This window comes from Rousettus aegyptiacus, unplaced genomic scaffold (assembly GCF_014176215.1).
Source record: "Rousettus aegyptiacus isolate mRouAeg1 unplaced genomic scaffold, mRouAeg1.p scaffold_m13_p_3, whole genome shotgun sequence".
In the NCBI taxonomy this organism is placed as follows: Eukaryota; Metazoa; Chordata; class Mammalia; order Chiroptera; family Pteropodidae; genus Rousettus; species Rousettus aegyptiacus.
The window spans coordinates 130187376-130215314 of record NW_023416306.1 but is presented as its reverse complement, the minus strand read 5'-3'; the positions used below and the strand labels follow the sequence as shown (position 1 = coordinate 130215314).

Here is a 27939-nt window from a genome sequence, read left to right as displayed (position 1 = left end):
CAAAAGCAGTGAGCATGGAGATCTGAGAGGTCTGCAGTTAAATTTATGATGTATTTGCTGCATGATTTTAGGCAACTTATTTAACTCTTCTGAATCAAAGTGTCCTCTGTAACATGAATATTATATCAGTTAGGATTGCGTTCATATATATTTGAAAACTCAACAATGGCTAAAATGAGTAAGGACTGTATTTGTCTCATGGACCAAATTTGGGATATAGGCTGTTCAGAGCTGGCTGAGCCATTATAGCATCATAATAAAATTCTTAGCTAATGGGATTTTGCTGTGTTAATATGCAAAATAGTAAAAAGTGGGTTTCTAAATTCCATGGGCTGCCTCAAGTCTATTCCATCTGTTGAGCTCATAGCCTAGATGCAGAAGAATGTCTACACATCATGGCTAACACACACAGGAAGTATTTTCCATTAGAATGAGAAGGTACTAGTAGAATTCCTAGGAAAGTACTTGCCAGGTCACCTGGGAGGCCAGGAGTCCCCATCAGCACATTGATTGAATCACAATAGGACTATATAAGTAAACATAGAGAAGAGGTCAAGTCAGGTCTTCACATGGGCCTTTCTTAACCATCCAATCTAAGGTGCCCCTTCACCCTAGTCATGCTCTTTCTCAATATTACATATTTTTGAAACACTTCTGAAATTATTTGTTTATTGTCTCTTTCCCAACCTTTGAAAACTTAATTCCATAAGAGCAAGGAGCTTTTGTGTCTTTATTTACAGCTATACGTTTGTAATCTTGAACAGCATTTGCCCCATGATACATGTTCTAAATGAACCTTGTCTACGGCCATGCCACCCTAAACAAGCCTGATCCTATCTGATCTCAGAAAGTAAGCAGGGTCAAGCCTGGTTAGTACTTGGCTGGAAGACCACCTAGGAAGACCAGGTACTGTAGGTAAAAAATAATAATAATAATAATAAGGGATCATGAGCCGACAAGGTCCTTGCAATCTGTGAAGTCAGCCAAGGGTTGCTTTGCCTAAAAAAAAAAAAAAAAAAAAAAAAAAAGTTAAAATTAAATAAATAAATGAACGTTGAGAATGCCTTTTTAGCCACTTATTTATATTGCTTCCCCTGTTCTAATTAATACATCCATCACCGCAGATTTCTTTTCCTCCCTCTCCTTCTTCTTCTTTGAACAGTTCAGTTCTATTTTTAGCAAATATCAATTATATGATATAGTATTATCGACTATATCACCATGGTATATATTAGAGCCTCAGACCTTATTCATCTTATAGCTAAAAGTTTGTACCCTTTTACCACATATTATGCCATATATCATATATTATACTATATACTGTATGTTATTGCTTTAATATTATTGGTGCCCACTTTTTGCTCTTTTAAACATCTGCCAAAATTAGTATTTTGACCTGAGTCCTGGGAATGGATATAGGGAAAATAATTGTGAATTGCTGAAGTGTGTGTAAAAGAAAATTAGATTCTAAAGAAATAATCTTCTAGGCATGTTTGAGCCATATTAAAGATAGTATTTTAGATGTAGAATGCATTCTTTGTAAAACCAAGTGACAAAGCTGTTGATTTGATTCTTAAATTCATACTTAACCAAAGTTTTTTAAACTGGTACATTGCAGGTCTGTTGTATAGGGTTTTTCTTTGAATATGTTCATATATTTAAATTACAAAGAGGCACGATTGTGCCATTTCATTTGTGGAAAAGATATGCACACCTAAAATCTGATGAGAAACATGACAACTCTTAAAGCAATCAACGCTCTGTTGCCACACACTCCCAGCTTCATTATTGCTGGGAAAAGTTTTTTGTCTTTTTTTACACAAAATATTTTTTGGCACCTTCTATACTCAAGTAGCTGTATTTAGCTATATTAGCACACATCTTCAAGGTCATTGGGTTCTGGCATTAGATCTATCTTTATTTAGTTGAAATGGTCCGAGACCCACTTACAAAACACACGAGGAAGCCACTAGAGGGCAGCAAAGTGTAAACTAAATTTAAATTTGCCTCAGAAAGACTGCTACAAAATAGATTTATTTTGCAAATAAGATTTCTTAAATGTAACAAGTCCAAATGAATTCGGTGATGTAAAATAACTTATGTGCGAATGGTTTTCCTTTTTTGGAAGTAGTTGGTCCAAGGTTGAAGAGCAAAATGAGAACAGAATTGGTTCTAGTCTCAGCTCTTTTACTAATCATGATTTGAGGCAATCTTCAATTTGCCTCTATAGTCTTTTTCTATGATACACAGATTTGCACAAAATGGTTCTTAATGTTTTTTCAACTTCAAAATTCCATGGTTTTGTGATTTATGATTTTATTTTAGTCCTTTTAAAAGCATGTTGATTAGGCTCTTTCATTATTTGACCAACCATAGCTTGACATTAGTGGAGATCTGTTTGGAAATACCCACCATTATGTCATGGAAAATTTAGGTCCCTGAAATGCATTGATTTACTTCTTAATAAAATAATACTTCTGCCCCCAAACTATTACTTGTATATAATCTAGTGACAACAGTAATTGCAATGTTTTCTGAAATAAAAGTTTACAAGCCATCAGAATGGTTCGTTTCTATTTGGGGGGAAAAAAAAAAGATAACTGAAACCTTACAATAATCTTATATATAGCCAAGTTGTTTTCACTGTCAATTTATTTTCCTTTTAAAGTATGCCATATGTGAACTCAGTATTACTCTACCAAAATTTTAAAATCATGGTTAATTATTCTAAAAATTAATTGTTGGCTTGAATGCCGAAAAGAATGCGACAGGATAGAAGAGCACATGATAGGTCTGAGCTACTGTTGTCATCATTCATTTGGTCAACCACTACTAGCTTCTGCATGTGGTTGATTTTGAGTCAATGAATTCACAGTTATTCTTCATATTTGTTCAATAATTGTCATTGTAAATACCCACCACAATAACCTATTTTCAGTGTATGCCTGAGTTGTGAGTGAAACTAAAGCTCTTTTCTAAATAGCATTTTTTTTATGAGCACCAACAGATAAAACTGTGAACAGTTTAGTGAAAGCAGAAACCATTTCTGAATTGAGACTGACAATGGAGTCATATTTAACACCGCACCACATATTTAAATATTTTCATTCCTCATTTAGGACACATTTTCCTCCTATGTGCATAAGAGAGGAAGAAATATGTCTGGCTGGAATGTGATGTTCGAAGGAAAATCATCCTTAAAACATAATTAACCAATTATTATTATGAGAAGCCAGAGCTATAGCAATGTTACAGGTACATCTTTGATTCCTTGCCCTGGCACATTAGCTCACCTGGTGCCAATAAAGCTGGCATCCCTTTTCCTGTGGAGGCTAGTTAGCTTCCTCATTATCAGAGCCTTAGACCCGGGTCATCTCAATGCCTGAAGTCATTTGCATGAAATAATAAATTACTCATTTCAACCAATTTGCTTTTCCACCAGATGGTGAGGAATATGAGGTGACCCTAACCTCAGAGTTCACAATTTCAGATATAAACTGCATTCTCACCCTAGTGAGATCAGCCCTTCGGACACTGTGGCATTACTTATAGAGAGCAATGAGTACAGCACTAATTGCCTAGGTGCAAATCTTGACTCTCTTTATCCTGTGCTTCAGTATCCTCATCTGTAAAATGAGATTGTGATGCTAGCTTAAGAGTGGTGTTAAGCATGACAATACTTGTAAAACTATTATAATTATTTAAGCTTAGAATACCAAAATGGTTTAAATTCCTCCAATTCTTTTTCAACAAGATGTAGCCAAGAGTATCACCTTGGCGTTCTTACTAATAATTCACTATTGACCATGGAAAAGTCGCTTTACTTCTCTTGGCCTCATTTTCTTATCCAGGATTTTAGACAATGCTTCAAAGTTAATAAATACTCTAAGATGGTCTCAATGGATGTTGTGGAATGAACAAACTTCAAAATGAGATTGGCACAAGCAAATGGCTAAGACACCCTCTAGTTTTACCACTTTATGTAATTCATTACCCCCAACCTGACTATGAGGAACAGATGAAATGCAATAGACTACCCACAGGGGGAAATCCTACTGCAGAACATACCATTTGCTGAAAAGAACTGTGAAAGTATCTACACAAAATATCTCATACTTCTGTGTGATAATTAATCCTTTATCATTTCTACCAATATTGGGCTGAAACGAATGCCTCATTAGAATAATAAATCCACGTTTACTTTGTATAAATGGACTGTCTGTCTGAGAGTCCACAGCGGGCAGGAAGCTCCCCGGGGGCAGGGCTGTGCGCCCTCAGAGCAGCAGGAGGGAGCCCAGCAGCAGCTCGCCCTGGCCCAGCAGGCGGCCCCGCTCCAGCCCGCGGCCCTTGTTCTCCGCCTTGACGCGCACGGCCAGGCGGCGCACCTCGTCTTCCGAGAGCCCGTCGAACCAGAAGTCCTGGTCGAACACGGCCTTGCGGCTCCGCCGAACCACAGCGCCGCGCTGCTGGCGCGTCTTGCCCGGCGGCTGCAGGACGAAGCTGACGCGGCAGCCGACGGCGCGGGGCTCGGCGTCTCCTCCGGCCTGGCCCTCGGGGCGCAGCAGCCGGATGCGGAGGCGCCCGCTGGCCCGACTGTACTCGACGGCCAGGCGCAGGGCGCCGCCGGCGCGGTCCAGAGTCACGGTGCCCTCGGCCTCCAGGCGGTCGGGCCGCGGGCTGGGGGGCGCCTGAGGGGACGCGGAGGGGGCCCGGGCCGGGGATCCCAAGCCGGCGCCGCGCTCCTCGTCCTCGTCCCCGCTGGACAAGGAGCGGGCGCGGGCCAGGCCGCGACTCCTCCGAGCCCGCAGCGCGCGGCTCAGCAGCCCTTCGGGGGCGCGCAGGAGTCGGGATCCAGGGGGACGCGAGGCGAGAGTGTTCCGCGGCGGCCAGAGGCCACCGGGGACCGTGGAGGCGGCGGCGGGGGCTCCGCCCAGGGGCTCGGGAGCGGAGCCTCCGCCGCCGCCGCCGTAGGTGTGGGCCCGGGGGCGGGGCGCGCGTTGGGCCGCGGGCGGCTGCAGGAGCGCGGCGGCGCCGGGGCTCCCGAGGAAGAGCGACTCCTTGCGGCGGGTGTGCGGGCTCTCCAGCAGCGCGCAGAAGCCGTAGGCGGTGAGCGCGCGGGGCAGGTGCGGCAGCGAGAGCGCGGCCTGCGAGCGCGGGTCCGAGTCCGTACGCCCCGCGCCGTCGTCTGTCACTGCTTCTTTATCCCAGAAGTCCCTGAGTGTAGCCAGGGCCGGGCAGGGAGCGAGCCGCGGGGGGATGCAGAACTCGGGGATGCGGTCTGGGGTGAGCACGTTTGCGCACGCAACGGGTGTGGTGGCAGTGGTTCGGCGGGTCCGACACTGGAGACGCCTGTTCACGCCCCGCAGGAGGCGCTTAGGACCCAAGTAGAGCCTCTCCAGCCACCACATCAGGCGGCAGGTGGCGAATTTATACGACCTCTGCTGGAGCTGGTCAGCCTGCAATGCACAAGCGCACAACGATCGTCAGAGTGAAATCTGCAGGGCGCAGCAATCCCGTCTCTTCCACTTTTGTAGAGCTTTCTCCTCCTCCCCTGGGACAAGGCAAACTGCCCCTCACGCCGCTGTTGCAAACTCTGTTTCAGCGAATGAAAAACTATCGCTCTTCTTTTCTCCTGTCTTCATTACGTAGTCTTGTACACTTTAGGGCTATTGCTTTAATCTCGATCCGCCCTCGTTGGCCTAAGACAGATTCTCAAAGGGAAATATTCAAAAATGTTGGCCTCGCACTGTCTTCGATGCCAACAGGCACTTTGCTTGTGCAGTCGTTTCCTGAATCCTTGGGTTATTGCACTCTAGTCTTCAGAGAGAATTAAAGTAATAATTATTATCCCTTCTGGGACTTTTGGCTTGGTTTTCCTTTTTACCTAAGATAAGTCCCCGAGGGAATTTAAGCAGGGCTATGTGGCTCATCTACTGTACCTGAGGTCCAGCGTTAGATGAGTCTCTGCACCGTTCTTCCTGGAACACCCACCGGGGACGGAGCGGGGCCTTTGGTAAGTTCAAAATGCACGCGGTGGGGTTTAGTTCCGCTGTTCCAGGACAGCTGGCCTGAGCCTTTATACCTAGAACTCCCGCCAATAAGCAGAAGGGAGCGAAGCTCCTTGGTAACCTGACTCAGGCCTTTCCCCGCCTTCCTTCTGCCACGTGGCTGGATCCGCTGCACAAACCCAAGAAACCCAGTTATTTTTCTCTCCTGCTTGGGGTGGGCATGTTATCCTCAGAAACCCTGAACAAGTTTCTATTTCCACAGGTGCAAAAGAAGGTTATGCCTTTACTACGTCACAAAGTCATTGTGAAGATCAATGGATATAACGAATGTGAATGCACAATACTGTACAGCCACCACTAAAAGAAGATAAAAGTCAGGTTTGTCTTCTTAGCTAACACCCTCTCCCCAAACAAGCCTTTCCATTCCCAGCTTTTGAAATTCCTTGACTTGCTTTCGGGTTTTCTGTTCTGATCTTAAAAGTTTTTTTTGGGGAGGGGGGCGCTGGAAATATTCCATATCTTGATCTGGGTGAGGTCAGAGGGGTGTATCCATACGTAAAAAAAAAAAATCATCTAGCATACACTTAAGATTACATGTAAGATTGTATGTATTTGATACCTCCGTTTTAAAAAATCACAACCCATTTTTTAAGCCATGTGTGCTGATTTCGGATTCGAAAAATATACTCCTGAATACAGATAGGCTGTGAAATCATTCTTGGGAAGCACCTTGACCACATTTGGCCTTTCCTTCCTTTTGAAACTGACCTGTGTTCACTCTGTGAGAGAGCTACTTCCAGCCATCTCAGGCTGAAAGATATCTGAGACATTTTGTTCAGTATTTGTGTGTATGTTATTTTTGCATAAGATATGACCTTGCAAATTAATTGCTTCTCCAAGCAATATTTAATAAATTGAATACATGCATAGGTGATTTCAGGATGGGGCATGTGCGTTTTTCCCCCAGGATAGTCATACACAGGCACTGTGCTTGATATAGTCTCTAGAATTGTCACATAAATCCTGCAAATTATGATTACTTTTAGTAACTTACCCACATTCATATAGTAATGCAAATAGAAGATAAATTGTTTTGGGGATTAAATGAATCTAATAATGTAAAATACTTAGCACTATGCTTAGAATATGGTAAGTGCTAAATAAATAGAAGCAGTGATCATTATTATTAGTAAAAATAGAACAGAGGTTGTAGAATGTAGTGTTTAAGAAAATTGGGTCTGAAATCAGATCTGGTTTTGATTCTAGAACGATGTCACTCTCTATGTGACCCTAAGCAAGTTACTTAACCTTTCTAAGCCTCAGTATCAAATGTAAAATTAGGAGGTGGGGCCTTTGGGAGGTAATAGGATTAGTGACCTTATAAGAGAGACCCATCATCATCATCATAATAGTATCTACCTATAGGGTTGTTTGAGTGTATAATAAGATAATGCATATAAAGGGTTTAGCATAGAGTGTGACATATGCAATGTCAGATATTATATTTATTGTTATGACAGATGAGAGCAAATGTTCATTAATTCATTTATTTGTTCAAAGCAGTATTTACTGAATGCTTCCTGAGTTCCAGCCACTTGCTAGGCAAGTGGATCCAGGCTGTACAAGATTATATCAGCTGTGTACATATATCAGAAGAATAATAAAATGATGAGGGTAAAATATTTGAATTCCACATGGCTAAGGCAAGAGTGAGAAGAAAATGTTGAACACTGTTCATATATTTAATCTGGGGGGTTGGGTTGGTGGGTTCCTGGGTTGGCCTGGGTTGACCATGACCTTGACTAGCTGCTACTTCATCTTTATACCATGTCCACTACTGGTCAAAATTCTTGGGCCAGTGCTAAATCTATGGGAGAATGATTACCCAGTTATGTATCCGAGGGTCATGTGGATGTGTTTTGACTCAACTTTCCTCAGGAGGCAAGATGCTATTAGCTCTGCAAGTGAGAGCCCAGAGAGCCCTTGGTTAAAATGGTGAGGCTTGCAATCAGAGAAGCTGGCTGAGAAGTTGTTAAGCAAAGCTATGTTGTGGTGGAAAAAAAGAAAAAAGCACCAGGGCATGAGAAACAATATAGGGGTGAAGAAATATATACTTTGGAGTTAATATGGCCTAGGTTCAAATCTTTTATGCAATTGTTTAGCTATGGGAGTATAGGCAAGTTAATTAACCTCTTTGAGGCCATGTTGTATAACAGAAGTAATAATACCTATCTACCACAAGATTGTTGTAAGGGTTAAAATTGCATGAAATGTCTCTCACGCAGTAAGTGCTGGCTAACAGCTATTATTATTATTATACAGGTTTACTTGGCCAGGGCTTAGCTGATTCACTCGTGAATTCCTTTAAAAACAATTCTCTTCTTGGCCAAACAAAATAGATTTGCTTTGTTTTTGTTAACAATTCACCTTCATCAATAACACATTAGAAGCATTTCCTGTATAAGATTTCTTCAAAACAGCAGAGATGGCTGGACCCCTGTGACCACATTAAGCCTTATGTATATAACCTACTTTGGAAGCATGAGCTATGTGGTACTTGGAAGGATGGTGTAATAAGGTGAGGCCCTGTGCTTGGAACACATAGGTCTACCCAGAGAAAGTCTGTAGCTGTTCCAAGCTCACGCCTATAGCCATGAGAATGGCTGGTAATGGAGCTGGCAAACAATTCTATGAAGTAAACATAAATAGATCATGAATCATTGAGGCCAGAGGTGCTCTTGGAGAAGAAAGAAACAGAACAATTTAAAGCAGAGTTCAACGATAATATATAGGAGGTTGGGTATCAAGGAAAGCGAGAAGAGAATTTACAACCAAATAAAATACTGGCGTTCTGATTTATCCATCTCATTCAACAAAACTAGAGTATGGAGTAATGTAAAGAACAGAGACCAGGGATTCATGACACTTAGGTTTTAGCTCTGACAATCACTAATTTGTTATGGGACTTTCCTAAGTCCCTTAATTCTCTTGCATTCTGTGTCTCCATCTGTCGAATAAGAAAGTTAGATTTACTACATGATATTTGTTTTCTTCTGGCTCTAATATTCTGTGATCCACTCCTGTGCTTTCTCCCAGTTAACCTTCCTAACTTTTTTGACAGTCCATAGTGTTATGCTTATTCTCCGGCTTTCTGTATTTCCTTTTTTTCCCCCCAAATCCTTTTTGCTTTTCTCGACAAACTCCACGGTTGCAGGATTGTGTGTGGGTAGTGGATAGTGTGAAGTTTAATTTCTTATTTTTCAATTTTTAAGCAAGAGTTATTTTTTAAAGTGTCACTAATTTTAACTTTTAACAGAAAAAAATATTTTGCTCATTTGTTTATTGCTCGATCCCTCACTGCAGTTTAGTTCTGCAGTTGCCTTCATTGTTCTTCTCATTGTTCTAAGCCAGAATTAGTCTAAGAACTGTAATTACTAGAATGTTCATTTTCTTTAGATAACCCCTGTATCCAAATTCCTTTTGGTATTATGCTATACATTTGAGTGCAGTGGTGTTTCTTGACATTATAGTTTGTTTTGGATTAGGACTGTACATTTCTTAAATTTTCAAGAAGTATGGAAGATTTGGGGGCACATAACCAATCCCTCAAAACATACTTAAAAAGGAAAATAAAATTTATAAGATTTTAATACTATATGGTAATAGCATTATTTGTACTAACAATTCTGAGCTGAATTTTCCACCCTGAGATTTTCTATTTTGTCATTAACCTTTCACAGTAAGATCTCTGAGAAGTACTACTAGGCTTTCTGAACACTGGAAAGTTACTGGGTATTTTTGAGCAGGTGACTAACCAGAGCTCACCTGTGCTTTGGGAAAATAGTTTCAGTGGCAGTGTAGATAGATGGAGAAGGGAAAAACTGAAAGCCAGGAGGCCACTTAGAAGGTGATTTGATTACATGGTCCAGGTGAGACAGAGAATTTAGGAAATATGACAAAAGCAGGACAGGTTTGGCTGTTGGTGGATGGTGGGGAAACAAGTGCAAAGTGCCTCTTAGGTATTTTGTCAGGGTGACTGAGATAGGAAAAATAAGAATTGAAGAATTTATTTTCTATGTGCAGGAATGCAGGATGAAGGTGGATATTGATAGTACTAGTTAGTATTGGTTCTTCTATATCCATTTTACATAATACCAGTTGTAGACATTTTGACTTTTTTCTTCTCTAGTGCACTTTGAATTTAAGAAATGATTTTTATTTTTGATCCTATTTTAGTCCTTTCAGCTTGCTATAACAAAATACCATAGACTGAGTGGTTTACAAACAATACAGATTTCTCTCTCAGTTCTGGAGGCTGGGAGAGCCAAGATCAAGGTGCTAACCAATTCAGTGTCTGGTGAGGGCCCACTTCCTGGTTCAGAAAACGGAGTCTTCTTGTGGTATTTTCACATGGCAGAAGAGGAAGGGAGCTAAGGTCCCTTTTATTAGGGTACTTTTTTAAGGGTACTTCCCTTTTATGAGGGCTCTGCCTAATTACCTATTTACCTCCCACAGGCTCCACCTCTTAATACTGTCACCTTGGAGGTTAGAATTCAATTATGAATTTTAGTAAATATTCAGTCTATAGCAGTTGTTTAGGAGCAGTTCAGTTTTTCAGATGTGACGAATAGCAAAGCATTTAATAAATGCGTGGGACAACAAATAATCCGTCATTTCTTAGGTTTGTTAACTGTATCTCAACAGCTTTTTGTCAAAGGGTAATTAAATTTCACTAATATAGCAAGTCCTTTAATTATAAAAGTCCCGCTGTCAATGTCTTGCTACATCAAAGACAGTCCAATGATAGCATGAAAGAAAGTGATGTATAAATAACAGGTAACCCACATATAAACTTAAAAAAAAAAAAAGGAAGTACTATGTTTCATTCTTTACTTCTGTAATTAGGTAGATTAAGTGGCTGAGTTAAGAGCGAATGAAACAGAAGGAAGTAAAAGAATGACTTAAGAACAAAATACATATTCGGTTCTTATTTTGTCTGGCATCTGGTTCTGTTCCCCCGCCTCCCACTTTTAATTTATTAGAGTGTTTTCAGGAAGCAAAAAGAAACGGACACTTAGCCCCAGGCAGAGTTGACATATAGCCCAACAGGGGTGCACGGCCCCCTATTCCCCACCTGAAGGGGGGTGGTCGCTTAGGAGATGCTCAGGTTGGACTCCGCGTGGGAAGCGCCTGCTCCTCGGGTCGGCTCCTGGCAAGGAGCTGCTGTAGCCCGTGATGGTAGCGCTCCGCTGACCTGAGGTCAACAGAAGGCGACCGCGGGCAAGCAGCGCAGCCACAAAGATGTCTCTGTGCTCTGTAACTCTTGCCCTCCCTTTCTCTAATATCCTTTTCCTTTGGTGCAAGACACTCGGGCACGGCTGCTGAGGTCGGCTTCCCCACCGCTTCCCCACCGCTCCACCGCCAGCCCTTGGCAGGCCCGGGCTGCAGCAGCCAGAAGACAGCAAGACTGGGACTGGGTCCAGCAAGCTCCCTGTCCCCGGCGGCGGCGGCGGCGGCGGCGGCGGCGGCGGCGGAGGGGCGCCTGCGCACTGGCCGAGTCACGCGCGCGGCGTGGGGGCGTGCCGGCGCCTGGGGGCTGTCATTTGCGGCGTGGGTCGCCGCCCTCAGCTGCGCGGGGCGGTTCCTCCTCCTCCTCCTCCCGCCGTCTCAGCCCCACCATGGTGCTGGAGTCGGTGGTCGCGGACCTCCTGAACCGCTTCCTGGGAGACTATGTGGAAAACCTGAACAAGTCCCAGCTGAAGCTGGGGATCTGGGGCGGTAAGCGAGAGGGCGCGGCCGGCGGGCTGCCGGTGCTAGCTCAGGGGCCCACACCTCGGGCTCCTCGCCCGGCTTTAACCCGGGCCCTGCTCCCTTCGCAGCCCGAGACTCCGCCTCCCGGGAGGGCGCTCGGCCGTACCCCTTCTCCCGGCGGCAGGTGCGGGGCGCCGGGGGGCCTGTGACGACATCTACCGCCCCTAGGTCCCGGGGACCTGCCGGGGGTGGGGACGTGCGGCAGGGTCGCGCTCGCGCTGCCTGAATATACCCACCTTTCGCGTCTCTGAGGCCCAATCCTCTGTCCTGTCCCGCCTTGCCTACCTTGGGGCGAGGGGGCGGGGGCGGGGAGGGTTCTCTTGCAGTCTTCAGCGTGGCCCCTTTGGCTTGACAGCGTAAAAAAACCTTTCTGCTCGCGCACTGCGTGGAGTGAGGATGGCTGCGTGGTCACACATGCTCAAAATAAGTGGGCTCAAAGTGGCACCAAGGAAAAAGAAAAAGGAAATTGGTTTATGCAGTTATCTTCTCTGGCATTTTGTAACGACCCGGGGCTGGCTTCCTTCGCTATAGGAAGGGATTTGCAGGGCAAGATCATTACCAAAGGCATGTCGGTAGGGCTACTTTTAATACTTCCAGTTTCGGAGAAAAGTGATTCCTTCCATTCATTTACTTTTTTCAAGAAGGGGGATTTTAGTTTTGTTCTGGAGTGGTAGAAAGGAATTCAAAGCATCATTAATTAGGTGCATGCCTAAGAGTTTACACCATTTCTATCCTAGGGGGTAAATGTATGTAGTAGACAGTAATATGTTTGCATATTCCTCAAAAAGCTCTATTTTCACTACATGTTAAGTTTGGGGGACATTGGGGTACTTTCCGACTTTACAGTAGACGGGAATTTTGTCAAATTTGGATGGAAATCCAAAGAATTGCTCAAATGGAATGGAACTGCTTTTAATTCAGTCAAAACAAATAGTTACGGACCAGGGCTGTTCAATAGGGTAGCCACTAGCCACTGTGGCTGTTGAGCACTTGAAATACAGTTTAATGTGAATCGAGACGTGCTGTAAGTATAAAATATACATTGAGTTTTGAAAATAAATAGGAGAATGAGTAATATCTCAGAATTTTTAATGTTGATTAGTTGTTGAAATAATAATATTTGATTATATTGGGTTAAATGCAGTATGTTATTGGAGTTATTTCCGGTTTACTTTTTTAAAAGACACCTGGCTCCTAAAATTTGACCCTTGAACAGGTTTGAACTACTCAGGTCCTGTTATAAGTGGATTTTTAAAATCTGCCTTGTTCAAGAGTCAACTTTAATTACGCATGTGACCCGTATATTTATATTGGGCAATGCTAATCAAACCAGGAGTGCTGCCCTTAATTATGAAGGAGGCTGCTTTTAATAAGTTACTGATCATTTGATTGGTTCAGTATGGTTTGCCTAACAGTACACACTTTGATTACATGCCCTCCCCCCACACTAAGTATAATGCAAGAGAGCAAAGTAAAGGAGACATTTAAGGAGTTAAATGTCCAGTGCCTTCTGAAGAGATTAAGTGCTGCTTCATAGTACTGTCTAATTATTCTTCCTAGTTTGTAAATATTTGAAATCCTAAAAGGCACCAGACTAACAGGAAACCTGGGTTCTAGGATGCTGTGTTGGACAAGACATTTACCTTACTGGGCCTTAGTCTCTTCATCTTATTTTATATTTTAATAAAAAAAAATGATGCCAGATAATATTCCTATATGTTCACTACTCAGAGTCACTCATAACATTGTTTGCTAGTTACTGCAGACTTTTTTTTTTAATAGAGAAGTAAAGTTTATGGATACCTTGGAAAATTCCTTTCCTTACTGAATCTTTTCCTTTTTCTTTTTTTTTAATTAGCAGTTTGACTAGGTTACATCTAAGGGTCCTTCCAGTGCCAACACTCTTTGATACTAATGTAAATGTTTTTACTGTTAAAATTTAAAACATAATTCCTGAGGATTTTGAACTTTTTCACAGCTGAATTAAAATATTAGTCTAAGGAAAATATTGAGATTGTCTTTTGCATTTATAGGAAAACTTCAGCGTGCTGAATATGTTGTAAAGAGAAGTAAAAAAGGACTTAGAGGAAGTGTACGCCTCATGAAATTTATAACTAAGAGAAACATGTCTTAAATGATTGATAGATATTGTGTCAATAAAATAGCATAATCTTTGGATGATACCAGAAAATAGTTTTAAGAATCAGAACGCTGTGTTAACATAATTTGAAATAGATTGTGCTGTGCATACATTCATACATATATAGGCATGTGGATTTCAAAATGAAATGCACAGTAAACAATAAGTTGTAAAGTGAGAAGGATGGGGGAAATTATTTGATGTCTAGAGTCAAGAAGTATACTGTGAAAATCCTTTGTAATTATAATTGTTAAATTTTAATATGGATAGGAATAGTGATAATAAACCTAGCTAAGTGATGGAAAATAGCATGCTTTTAAAAATTTTATAAATGTTTCGTATAAACTTCAAGGTTTTTATATTCTGTAGTGTGATAACTGTGTAAAGTTAAAGCCACATAGCTAAACATTTCTTATTTTCCAAACAAATTTCTTAAAAGAAACAAAACTATTTGCATTTGAATGTATGCTTCCAATACTTGCATTACCTGCTAGCTGGTTTAAGTCTGTTTTGATTGGTATATTAGGCCCCATAGGAAGGATTATCTAGGTTTTTGTTTTCCACAAACTACTACCACAGGAGATAAATTGGACAGCCCTTGGCTATTTTGAGGTGTGTCCAGGATATAATTGTTTTAAGAGTAACAAATATTTGAAAAGGTGTTTTGAAACATCAGATCTTTTGCAATTTGGTTTAAGTAGTAGTAATGTTATATAGAACCTTTGTCAGTTTGATTTTTTGAAGTGATTTACTGTGGAAAGTCAGCAGGAAAATCCTCCAATCAGAATTCTGCTGCTCTAATTTCTATTTGACAGGTAGATACGATGAGGCTATGATGTGTCGGGTGTGGCTACAGTGACCAGGAGTAGGTGTCAGAGTTTGTAGCTCTTCAAACCAGGGCGAACCTATGCTGATTACAGAACTATCCTTCACCTCATCTTTGACACTTTTCTATTGGCTATCAGGTATTGTTTGAGCAGAGCAGCATAAGGAAGGAGAAAACCTGGGATCTAATTCCACCCTCAACAGCTAGCTGCCTAGGTGTGTGGCTTTTGGCAGGTTAACCAGTGACCACTAGTTTCTTATCTTTAAATGAGAGGGTTAGACAAGGTCAGCTCTTCTGGCTTTAAGCTTCTGTGATGTGAACAAAGTTAGAGCAGCATGAACTCCTTCAGTAGGTAAGTTGTACTGCCACTTGTTCTGCCTTTTTGGTGAGAAATGGTAGTCAAATAATGTATCTTTCTTTTTTCTTCTTAACTCATTGCTGATGAGCAAAGAGCCACAGTCATGAAATATGACAGGATAAAAGAAGATAAATTCCAGCCTCTTGCTGATAATTGAGAATCCAGATCTAATATATTACATTGTCTTAATAGATAGCTAGTTGTAGGGTAGCTTGAGAATGCAAGAACAAACAGGCCTTTTTACTTCGACACATAAAGTACAGCAGTACCGAGGTATTTCTAAACTTACAGAGGAATTTTTTTAGTTCTTTCCTCCCAGCCAACATTTGGTGAAGTGAAGGCCACATTTCTCATTAGCTTGTCTTATAGCATGTAAAATAAACAACAAAAAGTTAAATATTTAATGTTAATATATTTAGGCCCAGTTGTTATCAATTAAAGCAATGCTTAAAAATTTAAATCGTAAACATTTTTCTGCATATCAAAATAGCATTATATGTTTAAAATTCAGCCCTTTCCTAGAAACGAAACTGAAAGTTGGTACTTTGGCAACCATTCTGCCTAGGAAGCTCTGTCACTAGTCATTATGAGATCCCTGAAGGGTACTTGAAAGGGAGAAAGTTCAGTGGTAACAAGGCAGCTTTCCAGCTTTCTTTGCCAAGACTTCCTGTTTTAGTAGGGAAATGGAAAGAGTGAGAGTCAGTTGTTTCCTCCCTATCTTTCCCTCCCAAGACAAAGTCATCGTGAATTATTATTAAAAAGTGTTTAATTTGGGTTGAATAGTTGCATTCAATTGAAATGAATCACTACAATCTTTTTTTCAGTATTCTTTGCTAAAACACTAGTTACTAAAATAATTGGATTTATGCTTTAAAAAACTGATCAATCATTTACTTTAGCTCACTTCCTTGGAAAATGAATTTCTGAATATTTTGATATGCTTTCAGATAAATGAGTGTTTTATGTTATAGACACATAGGGACTCTTAAAAAATAAATGCAAAGGATTACATATTATTTTTTCATTACTCGACAATATGTAAAGCTAGCTTCAAGGCTAGGACATGGCATTTTTGTTCATTGGCTCATTTTTTTTTGTTTTTAATCACAGTTTTGGATTAATCTCAATGTTTTGTATTAAGAACATTGATCAGAGAGTCAGGATACCTAGGTTCTATTCTTAGCAGTACTGCAAATTTTATAACTTTGAATAAACCACCTAATCTCTTTATGCTTTACTTTCTTCATGTATAAGTGAGAGGGGACTCCATCACTTACTAGGCTGACATAGTTTTCTCAGGCTAGTCAGTTAACCTCTCTAAGCCTCAGTTTCTTTTGCTTAATATTGTATGTCCTTATTCCTTCACCAGGAGGCTGTGAGGATCAAGTAATGTAATTCATCTGAGAATGTTTTCTAAAATATAAAGGTTTATATTGTTGTTGTTTCTACTCCAGTATAACATGCATTCTACATCAATTAAGTTGATATTTATTGAGTACCTACTGTGAGGAGACTCAATAAGGAATGAAAGTTCAGCTAGATTATTTTTGTCTTAAACTTATTGCTGTATATCTTACCTTTATTATGTAGGCTGTTACCTTTATTATGTAGGCATGCTTGTTCCATATTATGCCAGTAGCATTTGATTATTATTTGTAAATACATTAACTTGATCATTTTCTATAATTTAGCAACCATTTTTCTATTGTATTTTTTGAGATGACTCCAACTCTGCTTACCTTAGTGTCGTTTGCTAATTTAATGAAGTTACTTTGATTTTCATCTTCTGGTTCATTAATTGATATTAATAGATTAATTTTGATCCAAAATTTATCCTTGTAAGGTACTTATTAAAATATACCTCAAGGTTGGCTTTAAAACTTTATGTGTGACTCTAGCCGTGAGTGTTCATCCAAAATGTTTCTGGTTTATTACTGAGAATCATTTAGGGTCAGAATCAGAAACTTCTGAAGCACAGACTAAACTTACTTCTTTAGGCCTGTCAGTCCATCATAGAAGGAAATCACTTCATAGAACCTCCTTACTTGCCTGTCACCTTGGTCTCTTTGGAACTTCGTGGGATGAGAGATACCTGATTTCGAGATTGGTTTTAAGGCCTTTCTTGCTGGCAGAGTTAAGTTTATCCATCTCTAATTATTAGTCATTCGCCCCTCCTCCCCCCGCCATTTTTTTTTTTTTTTTTTTTTTTTAATATTAGACACAAATATTTACCCTTCCTCTGGTTTCGCAGGAACTTCCTTTGGCCTCTATATGTTATTAGTCAAGGTAATCTGGCTATTGCAGTGAAGTTACTTGCATGTGTTTGGAATTACGTAGTTCTGTTGATGTTGAAGTGGAAAACTAAATCTTAACCTTTTTCTCAGTATTCAGTTAAATATTAACCAGTTGGTATTTGGGAAGGGGTCTGCTTTAATCTTAAGTTTATAAGTTATTTTTATTTAACCAGAATTTCTGACATTTGTAGGATAGTGAACCTCCTACATTATGCGTTTGCAGAAAAGCGTGTAGTTTAGTGGAAGAGTGAGTACTTGTTAACACAGTGCCTTACCTAGATACTGGTTGAATGACTGCACTTTTACCCTGATGTAATCAAAAATATGAAACTGTTCCTCCCCTTCTTTTTTTGTATTAGAACTAATGGCTCCTCCAGTGCAAATAATTTATAGAATGCATCATTATTTCATCATTATATTTACTGTTAGATAACATTCACATTTTTCAAAGAGGAAGTATGCATTGGTTTGCTAGGTGCTAAGTTGTAGAAATAGATTTTTTTTTTTTTTTTTGGTCTGTAGGTAAGGTAGATGTGAGATACAGAAGAAATTTGTAAAAGCATATTGAGGTCATATTGACATTAGAATTTACCTTTGTTTCTTCTTGTGTTATTACAATTAATATAGTAATTGTAACATAAAAATAATTATAAAAACTAGAAAATACTGAAAAACATTAATCAAAATATCCTTAATCCTACATCCTAGCAATATTATCTTCTGGTCTGTCTTTCTAAATAGATTTATTTAACTCTCTTAGCCATATTGGTAGTTTTCAGTATTTTACATCTTAAATATGGTTTATTCATTAAAGAACCACTGTGGTAGAAACAGCCCGCTTTCTATAATGACATTTATATTTTTATGCACATTATGTTAGTGCCTGAACAATTGTTTAAAAAAATGCTTCACACTTAATGTGCATTATGTCTGAGCACTTTTGGTGATACTTGACCTACTAGTTGAGAATCACTGGATAGAACAGTCAAAATTTATGAGCAAGTTTGCAAGTCTCCATATGGGCCTTATATCTTAAACTAGTTTGGATTGCTTTAGATATGCACTAGTGTCTGTGCTGATCGCTAATTTTGATTTGAATAGAGTTCCCAGTTGTAATTTTTACATAATTCACTGTCTGAAAGAATTAAATCCAGGAATATTTTTCCACTTTATGTAATTTTTATAACATATGATACTTCTCAAGGAATTTTTTTCCAATTCCCAAACACATGTCAGTTTTCCATGACTACTTTATTATCTCTAAATTTAGTCAGTGATGACATTGCAGTTCTACCTACAAAATAGTTTTTTGCTCTTACCACCTCTTCAACCCTGAAGTTACTGCCTATTTCAGCTTTTTATTTCTATTCAGTGTATTGTAGAAGTTGCCTAACTGCCTGTATTATTTCCCTTTCCTTCTGTAGTATTTTATTCTCACTTATGAGGCTTCTTATCTCCTCTCCTTTTATTGCAGTTTTCAGCAATTTATTTTAGAAAATTTAAAATGTACATATACATAGGAAATGGACTTTATTGTTTGGAAATAACCACTCTGATCGTTATGGTATCTAGTCTTACAGTTTGTTTTTTGTGTATGTATGCATATGTATAATTTTTAAATTGGATCAATCTGGGCATTCTTTAACCTTTCTAAAAAACATAATATTTTGTGAACATGTTTCCATGTGTGTCTCCTTGTTTTTTTTTTTTTTTCCTCTATATAATGGATTTATTATGATATATGTCTTCTTCCTGGACATTTAGTTCTTTAGGTCCTCCCTCCTTCTCATCCACCTGTTTTTTTTTTGCTATTATAACCAATTTTGCAATATTCTTGTAGCTAAATTGTTTGGACAGTTCCATGGTTATTTCATAGGATAGTAGAGCAGTGGTTCTAAAATACAGCTCTGATTTTGTCATCCACGTTATACATATTTCATCTCTGTTGTGACCAGTCTGAACTTTTCATCCTAAAAACTCCGACTGGCTCCTTCCAACATTTCTGACTTTATCTCCTATTCTTTTCTCACACCCTCCAGCCACACCAGACCTTACATGAGGTTTCTAAAATGTATCTTACTCATGTATGTCTGTTTGCCCTCTATTCTTATCAACCTGGTAAATATTTCTTCAGCTTTCTAGCCTGAACTTTCATGTGAAGTTCTTGATCTCCCTCCCTAGGCAGAGTTAGGTGGTTACACCTTTGCATCTTGTGTACTCTTCTGTCAGAATGCCGATAGAATATTTCCAAAATTTTGGAAGTTTAGTCTCTTTTGCTAGCCTGTGAATTCCTCGACAGCAGGGTGGTCATTTTAATCGTTTCTCCCTTTCTAGCACCTGACTCATAGTAGGTGCTTAGTAAATGTTTGGATAAATCTGAGATCTGCGGAAAAGCAAATCTTTAACATGGCATAATAAAATTAAATATGCATTTTAAACTCACTTCAAAATACTACGAGGAAAAATTACTTGATCGAAAAATATTTATGGAGAACATAGGAAGCAGTGATTTTAAAAATAAATGTGTCATGAGTGATTAAGAAATGTATAATTGAAGAATTTCTGATTCCATTTAATGTTGAAACTATAGTTTTATTAACCTTTAGAAAATTCAAGTGAATTGAAAATTTTCGCTTAAGTTTTATGTATGCAAGAATATTTAAATATGGTGTATCAACAAATGTAGGCACAATGTTTAAAATTTTCGTCATGTGACAGTATCATTATGGCTTCAGTTTTTATAATTTAACATCTGAATAGATTTAAGAAAAGCTGGATTACTTAAAGAATATTAGAACTGTAAACAACCGTTGGGAAGTTAGGATGTTTGGAGTTTTAGAAGACTAAAATCATATTCTGATAGGAAACATTCATTTGCACCATAATTAAGGAAGGAATCCTGGGTTATAGGATAATTGATCTGTTTTAATAGTTATCTCTTTATGTCTGTCTTTTGAGATTTTGGCTTAATTATTCAAAATGATGGATACTTTCTTTGGTTCTAAAGTCCTTCAGTCTGAGTCTCCAGATTCTTTCTCATTGTATATTTAAATGTTAGACAGTTTAAATATTTCATAATTTCCTTTGCATTGGGCTCACCTAAAGTATGCTACAGGTAATCATTCTTGTCCAGAAATGCAACTTTTTCATGCCAGTAGATTCTTTAAGTTCTTGATGTTTGCTCACCATTGTCTTCTTAACACTTAGTATTGCGTTGTGTACTGCAATATGACCGGTTTTACTTATTGGTATATTAACTTTATATTTTTTCGCTTTTTTTCTTCTTAAAGGTAATGTGGCTTTAGATAATCTCCAGATAAAAGAAAATGCTCTGGTAAGTTTTTAAACTTTGTCGATTACTCATTTAATTTGGTAAGTGCTTAGAAACCCTTGGTTACTAGGTTATCCCGTACCAGGTACAAGATAAAGTGGTTGAGTCACTCAGAGAATGATTACTTGTTTAACTGTTTGCTGCAGGAAAATCTGAGAATAATTATTTAGAAATTATTTTTCTTGATGATAAAAACAGTATCTCTTGGAAATGGATTGTTTTCCTTGATTTTATTTGACTGTAGCTTTGTACCAGGCATTTGTCTTACTGAAAAAGTTTTCTTCAGAATTATCTTTATATATTTTTCAGGTAAATAAGGGCTTGATTTTAATGATTTATCTAATGAATAATTTTATTTTTGCAAATATATTGACAGTCCAACCTTATAATATTATGGTAATATTAGGAGGTAGAACAGATATTTTTGGACTCTAGTTCCAGAAAGTAGTTTGTGTCATTTACTATTGAACTGAAAACAAAACAGCTCTTCCCATTCACCCTGTCTCCAAGCCCTGTTAAGTTTAGGCCAATATTTTGGACTTAATTTGAGTTTATGAAATCACTTAAGAATGAGTTTATTCCTTAAGTACTAGGTCATATTTCTAATTAACCTACAGTATGTTTTAAAACCCTCCCTTTGACTTCTGGTTGGATTGTTGCATGATGAACTGTATCATTAGGGAGAGTATTATACACAAAACGAGAGCATTGTATACAGGAAAGCCAATTTTGGATATTGAAGATCCTTGGAGTAGAACTTTGTCACAAGGAGTAGCATTTCATTTTGTTATAGTGAAAAAAGTTTGGAATAGTGGAAAAGGCATGGACCTTGTAGGCTGGTAGATCTAGGATTGAGTGCTAGCTCTGCCTTTTACCAGCTATGCGATTTTGGCAAATTTCTCTATTTATTTGAACATTAGTTTAATCATCTTTAAGTGGAGTTAATAATAAAAAACAATATAATATCTCTGCTTCTGTGGCTTGAATAAAATAAAAAGTAGAGCCTGGCAAGTAGTGGGCATTTGAAATATTTAAATTTTCTTTCCCTCCTTGTATGTAGTTAAACTACAACTTTTTAATTTTATCCAAAAATTTAGAATTTAAGATTCTGTTGCTAGAGATTGGAATAAAGCTTATTTTTCTCTACTTATGAAAATATTTTAGAAGGAAATCAGTATAAAGTTGTGATGGGATATATATTTAATGTATATATAGAAGACAAATTGTTTAAACTCTGTGTTATAATTTAAACCTGATTTAAACTTTGGTTATAATTAACTATAATAAATTTTGTTAAAATATTTTGTTATTTATATTTTCCATCAATTCAAACCACAATTAAACCTACTGGTGAGGTTTTACTTTGATATAGGTTCTTTGTGTGAAAAAATTACTTCATGGAGATCAAGATGAGCATGAGACTACACTTTTAGAAGTTTATAGTTTATAGTTTGTATCCTGTATAATATGAAGATCCTTGCATTAATACCTCCCCCTCCCTGGGGCAGAGCTGCTCTCTTATCATCAGTGAGAATTTAATTTTTTTGCTCTAAAAAAAGTTTTTATCAAAAGCTATTAATATTTTGAATGTTTGAGTAATCAGATGATAAATAATATATTGGGAACCTGGCTTTTAAGAGTGTTTCATTTATTCATTTACTAAACATTTTAAACATTTTACTTAAGAGAGAATTGTTGTTTATTGTTTTTAACTTATTTATGTGAAAAGAATTTTCCTTTTCTTATTTCATATAAAGTGTATCCATCTTTTATTTAAAAAATTCATGGAATTTCCATCCAACTTGATTTGGTTTATTAAAACAACCAGTTATCCTAATTATTTTCTTCAACTACAGACTCTTTTCTGTTATTCCTTTTTATAATTTTGCTTCTCTTGTGAATTCTTTCTTCAGAGTCGAAGTTTAATTTAATATAAACTCATTTTTAGCCATAAAACATAATCCTTTATAAGTTACTCAAATACAGAAAATTTGCTTCATGTTTTTCCTTAGAGATGATTGTGTGTTTAAATGATGATTCAAGGGCGATTTCGGGGGACTTAATAATTTCAGATGTCCTTTAAATTTTTTCTTCCTTCTAAAGAGTGAATTGGATGTTCCTTTTAAAGTCAAGGCTGGCCAAATTGGTAAGTACTTCATTCTTCATTTGAGTTATTTTTAGTCCTTTTAGTTTTTATTTTTTCTGTTGTATTTAATCTAAAATATCTATTTTAGCTTGAACAAAAATGTGATGTTTTTGACTTGTGTTGATTAGAGCTTTTAGAGTTCTAAATCTAATGTATATTATATATAATACCTATTTACTTTAGAGTTTTTGACAGGAGGGTAGAGAATTACCCTCTAAATTGGAAGGATATTGAACTGCAGTGATATTTTTCAGGTTTTGGTTCCACTGCACAAAATGTATCTTTAATTTTCATAATTGATATCCAAATATTCTGTGCTTTTTCTTTATATGTGAAAGTAATATAATTTGAAAACTGTAGTAAATAAAATTTAAGTGTAGCTTATTTCCCTCATGTTTTGTTCAACCATTTCGCTTGATATATTATGCAGCAATGTGGTATGGAGGATATGTTTTGGTAAGTAGAGAGTCCTTCTTTGCAGCTAAACTCTTACACTAAGATCATCCATAACTAAACATACATCTTTTTTGAAGAAATTTTTCAGTAGGAATTTTAATCTGCAAAGTCCTCACAGCAAGCCCATACTACCTGATTTTTACTTTTTTTAAACTATAAATTGCAACCCTAGGTGGTCTTACTTTAAAATTTTTACTTATATCACCATCCTTTCTTCCACCTCCAGCACCCTGCTACTTCACCACGTTGCTTTCCTTCATTATTTCATATCCAAGGAAGGCATTGTCTTTCACTATTTAGCATCTCTTAGCAATTGCTTGAATACTTCTGTTTGAGTCCACCTTATATTACCTATATATGTTCCTTTTACTACAAAGTAACATTTTCATGTTTTTGTCTTTTGAAATAGGAGAAACTCCCTTAGATTGAAAGCATCCCTAGGACACCCATCATCCTTTTCTGTCCGTTTTACAGTCTCGTGCTGTGTGAGGTGGTGATGTTTAGTAGTGTTCTAGAAATATTGTTGTGACCCTACATGCTTAATTGAAATCCTAGAGTGATGTTATAGACATTCGTTCATTCGTTTACCTTCGAGATACAGTATGCACGCAGGCTCTGTATGAGACTACACAAGTACCTATTGGAAAGGCAAAGATGAATATATTTTTATCCTCAAGGAAGTTACAGAGATATGAAGTTAGGATACAGTATTGAAATCACATTTCCAGGGTACGGGATGACTTAGATTTGCCGAAAGAACTTTTATATTATTCTTTGTAATATTACAGCTAGGTTTATATTTTAGAATAGAATTTCTAATGGTTCAGAATTTATTCTTTTTGCTTTTAAAGTATTATAAGAACTCTATGGCTTTTTTTAGGGTTACTCATTGAATTATGAGAGACCCTTCACATATTTGGATGCAAAACATATTTTCTTTATATTAATATAGCATTTACATTAGTTACTAAATTTACGTTAGATTAAAATATTATATCTAACCTAGTAGAATCAGTATGGCTAAGTAAGCTCAAGAATTTTTGCTTTTTTTTTTAAGAGCTAGACATATTCGTGAGTGCTCCTGGATTTTCCTTTTACTTTAAAATTAATGTAAAAAATCCTGATCTATAAGAGAGGCAGTAATATAACTAACTGGATTCCAGTGGAATTCAGGATAATGAAGGATGGGAAGATAATGGGTTAGGATAAATGGAGAGAAGAAAAGGTTTAGGGAACAGACAATTCCTTTTTGGTATGCTAATTAAGGGGCATTTCTCACTTTTTTAGTTTATTGCTCACTAAGAAAGCAATCAAATCAATTTTTTTAGGAGTTTATGAGATACTTATAAATATAACAGTATCTGTTATAAATATAGTTGATACTCACTATAAAATCATCAGACTTAGGAATGATCCATAGGTCTACTGGCATTACCTCTAGACTCCCTGATATGGAAGCCATTTAAGAAATTCATTAGATTTACAAGCTGAAGAAAAATAAAAATTTAAATGGGGAAGTAATTTGTGATTTTAACCCCAGAAATAGATTCCCAGGAAGAACCGGCTTGCCTAAATAGCCATCTAGGTGAATCAAACTATCTTTCCTTACACTGCGTTATTTTATTTCTCAGTTAGCTTGTTATACTGTTTAACAATTCTTTGAACTTTGAGCATATTCATTTAAAAGTGCCAGTAATTCGGTGGTGTAAGTAGCTCAGTGATTTACATACTAGCATGATTTATTTGAATCAGATTTATTTCTCTGAAGAGGCTTGATCAGCATCATCGAGAGAATTATAGCTTTTATAGAGTTATTATTTTTTAAATTGTGATGAGAGAAAGCATTTTGTTTGGGAACATGGAAAACTTTAGGGATTAGAAAAGGTTTGGATAGAATTGCTCTAGTAATATTGAGGGCAGATTGGGACATTGGCTGCCTGGAGACCTGGGAAGAGGGTAGACTAGCGATTGGGAAAAGAGTGAAGAAATGTGGAACGATACCAAAGCCAGATTTTGGCATTACAAAATTTAGCTCAGAGTATGCCCTTTTTGTCTCCTTTCTCCTGCTCTGCATAGCCTTTTCCCATAAAACCCCAAACTTGGTTTAGTGACAATTAGGGCTATAGTTCATCTATATTATGAGTGAACAAGTTTTTGCCGACTAGTCTCTGAAGGATCTGATACCATTGTTTCTAAGAGAGAAAATGTATTCTGTCTTTTGAGTGATGTGTAAGTAGAAATTTGAACTATACCTTGTCTGAACTGCCTGTATATAATAATACTAATCATAAACAGTATACTTTGCTTTAAGAGCTGGCTTTTTCTGATGTAGCAACTGGCATATTGTCAAAGTTCTTTTCCTTTGGACTTCTTTGTGCTGCTGCTTCAATTCCTGGGATCCTGTACAGATATTATTTTATAATTATCTGTAGAGTTGTAGTTGTTAGTGTGTATAAAACAGCACGTGCAGCATTCTGACCATCAGCTAACTGTTAGGTGAGGAAGAGTACCAGTTCTGGTTCCCGTATCCTCACTGATGACTTGCGTGGAATTAAGCTATTAATTTAACTTCTCTGGGACTGAGTTTCCTTTTTTAAAAATTGAAATATAGCTGTCCCATTTTTCTTACAGTCTGAGAATATTTAATAAAAAAATAGTTATCCAAAAATTTGAAAAGTATAAAGCACAATGTGAATAGTTACTTCTACTAGTAATATCATATGGTAAAGATCTTTGTAAATTTTAGTGTTGGAGTTTTTTTGTTTTTTTCTTTAGTGGTCTACTACTATATGTATGAAGGGTTTTTCTTAATAGTAAGTGAGAAATGTATATCTTCTTGAGCAGCCATATAAGAATTTAAGGTTGAAATTATGTTTCTTCAGATAAATTAACTTTGAAGATTCCTTGGAAGAACCTTTATGGAGAAGCAGTTGTTGCAACTCTGGAAGGATTATACCTGCTTGTTGTTCCTGGAGCAAGTATGTTATGTTAGGTTGTAAGCATTCAGTATTATCACAGTGAAGTTAAATTGTTACCTGAGTTAACTATTTTAATATGTTCAATGAAATAGAAGATAATTTAAATAAACTAATCAGATACGTATATGCACATACATATACATTTTACATAGATACCCACATATATTGCCACATTCGTATATAAAATATTTAATGTTATTGTTGGAAAGAATAATTTCAGCCATTTGTTAAATGTATTCTATTCTGGATGAATAATTATTTTGAAACTAAGCCTTCCTAGTAAGTCGATATGCATTAGGCAGATTTATTTTAGGGGAATGAAATGAAGTAAGTTTTTAAGAATGTACTGACGTGCTAATCTACAGATTTCAGGATCGGAAATCTCCACTCTCCTACCCCCCCATTTTGTTGCTTCTGATTTTGAGTTAATTTTCTCTCAAAACTGTGTGTAAAATAGGTAATTTTTTCATTATAAATTATAATATTTTAATTTCTAATGAATGTTTTAAAGCAGTGATGCTTATTTAAGTAATACTTTTCATTACCAATGTTTTTTCAGTTTTAAGAACAATATAATGTTAAGAAAAATTTGACTGTCGTAGGGAAAAATTACTTATATTTTCTCAACCATAAAACAAACACAGTTTTTATTTTTATATTTTGAGTCTTTACCACCTTATATTTTTCACCTTATATTTTTGATGTGTTTCATAGTTTTAATGGTGATGGTGACAATTTTGAAAGGCTGTGTGATTCCATTGTGGGTTGCCTACTGTTTTTCGTGAGCATTATAAATACCTCCTTAGATTATAGTGAGCATTATAAATACCTCCTTCTTATAGATATCTTTTTTATTCTTTGCTGTTATTTCCTTAGGATACATTATTAAAATGAGATTACTAGATAAAAGGATATGTATATTTCATTATTGTCAATATACTTGAATTACTTTCAAAAATCTTTTAATCAATCTATATGGATACCAGCTGATATTGGATTAAACTTTTATTTGTTACTCAAAATTTTACCATAGATATAATAACTGGAAATTTTTTGATGTATTTTCTGCCATCCCTCTGTTTCCTCCCTTTACTTTTCTGTTCATCCTTTTCATCCTCTTTAACATCTATCCATTCTGTTCATCCTCTTAGCCTTTCATATTCTCCTTTCTCCCTTTTAATTCCTTTCTTCCCTTCTTTCCTTTTTGATGTAACCTTTGTAAATAAATAGGAATCATTTATGTTTAAACTTTTTGTAAAACTAATCTAAAGAATATATCTATTTTTGACTTATGAAAAAATGAATCACATCACCTACACATACACAGTCATGAGGCTGAACTTTTCCTATTTGTTTATTTATTGTTTGCATTTCTTTATTTGTGAATTAACAAATACCTGTCTATTTTAGGTATTAAATATGATGCTGAAAAAGAAGAAAAATCTCTGCAGGATATTAAACAGAAGGAGCTATCCCGAATCGAAGAAGCCCTTCAAAAAGCAGCAGAAAAAGGTGCAATAAGTTTATGTTTTAGATAAACTTAGACTTACCTATATTTTAGATATATTTAATGAACTCTAAAGAGGAAACT

The 27939-nt window shown here is 37.2% G+C and overlaps 2 protein-coding genes and 1 pseudogene across 5 annotated transcripts in view; 2 read left to right on the top strand and 1 right to left on the bottom strand.

The window, feature by feature from the left end:
* Nucleotides 1-799: 799 nt before the first annotated feature.
* Nucleotides 800-918, top strand: LOC118600656 (annotated as a pseudogene).
* Nucleotides 919-4165: 3247 nt separating this feature from the next.
* LOC107501084 (C2 calcium-dependent domain-containing protein 4A) lies at nucleotides 4166-6060 on the bottom strand. The gene is made up of 2 exons (XM_016126857.2): nucleotides 5940-6060; nucleotides 4166-5456 (listed from the first exon to the last, which is right to left on the bottom strand). The coding sequence occupies exon 2, from the start codon at nucleotides 5406-5408 to the stop codon at nucleotides 4275-4277; it is 1134 nt and encodes a 377-aa protein (XP_015982343.2). The 5' UTR covers nucleotides 5409-5456; nucleotides 5940-6060; the 3' UTR covers nucleotides 4166-4274.
* Nucleotides 6061-11613: 5553 nt separating this feature from the next.
* Nucleotides 11614-27939, top strand: part of VPS13C (vacuolar protein sorting 13 homolog C) — a 149910-nt gene continuing 133584 nt past the window's right edge. For all 4 annotated transcript variants that reach the window (XM_016126854.2, XM_016126853.2, XM_016126856.2 and 1 more), the window contains exons 1-5: nucleotides 11614-11786; nucleotides 20728-20771; nucleotides 22872-22914; nucleotides 26253-26348; nucleotides 27759-27860. In XM_016126854.2, coding sequence (XP_015982340.2) covers nucleotides 11687-11786; nucleotides 20728-20771; nucleotides 22872-22914; nucleotides 26253-26348; nucleotides 27759-27860 — 385 coding nt within the window. In that variant the 5' untranslated portion in view covers nucleotides 11614-11686. The remainder of the gene's footprint in view (nucleotides 11787-20727; nucleotides 20772-22871; nucleotides 22915-26252; nucleotides 26349-27758; nucleotides 27861-27939) is intronic.

What these genes read in the sequence shown, in the direction of transcription:
- LOC107501084 (XM_016126857.2), bottom strand. Translation starts at nt 5,408, where the DNA reads ATGTGGTGGCTGGAGAGGCTCTACTTGGGTCCTAAGCGCCTCCTGCGG.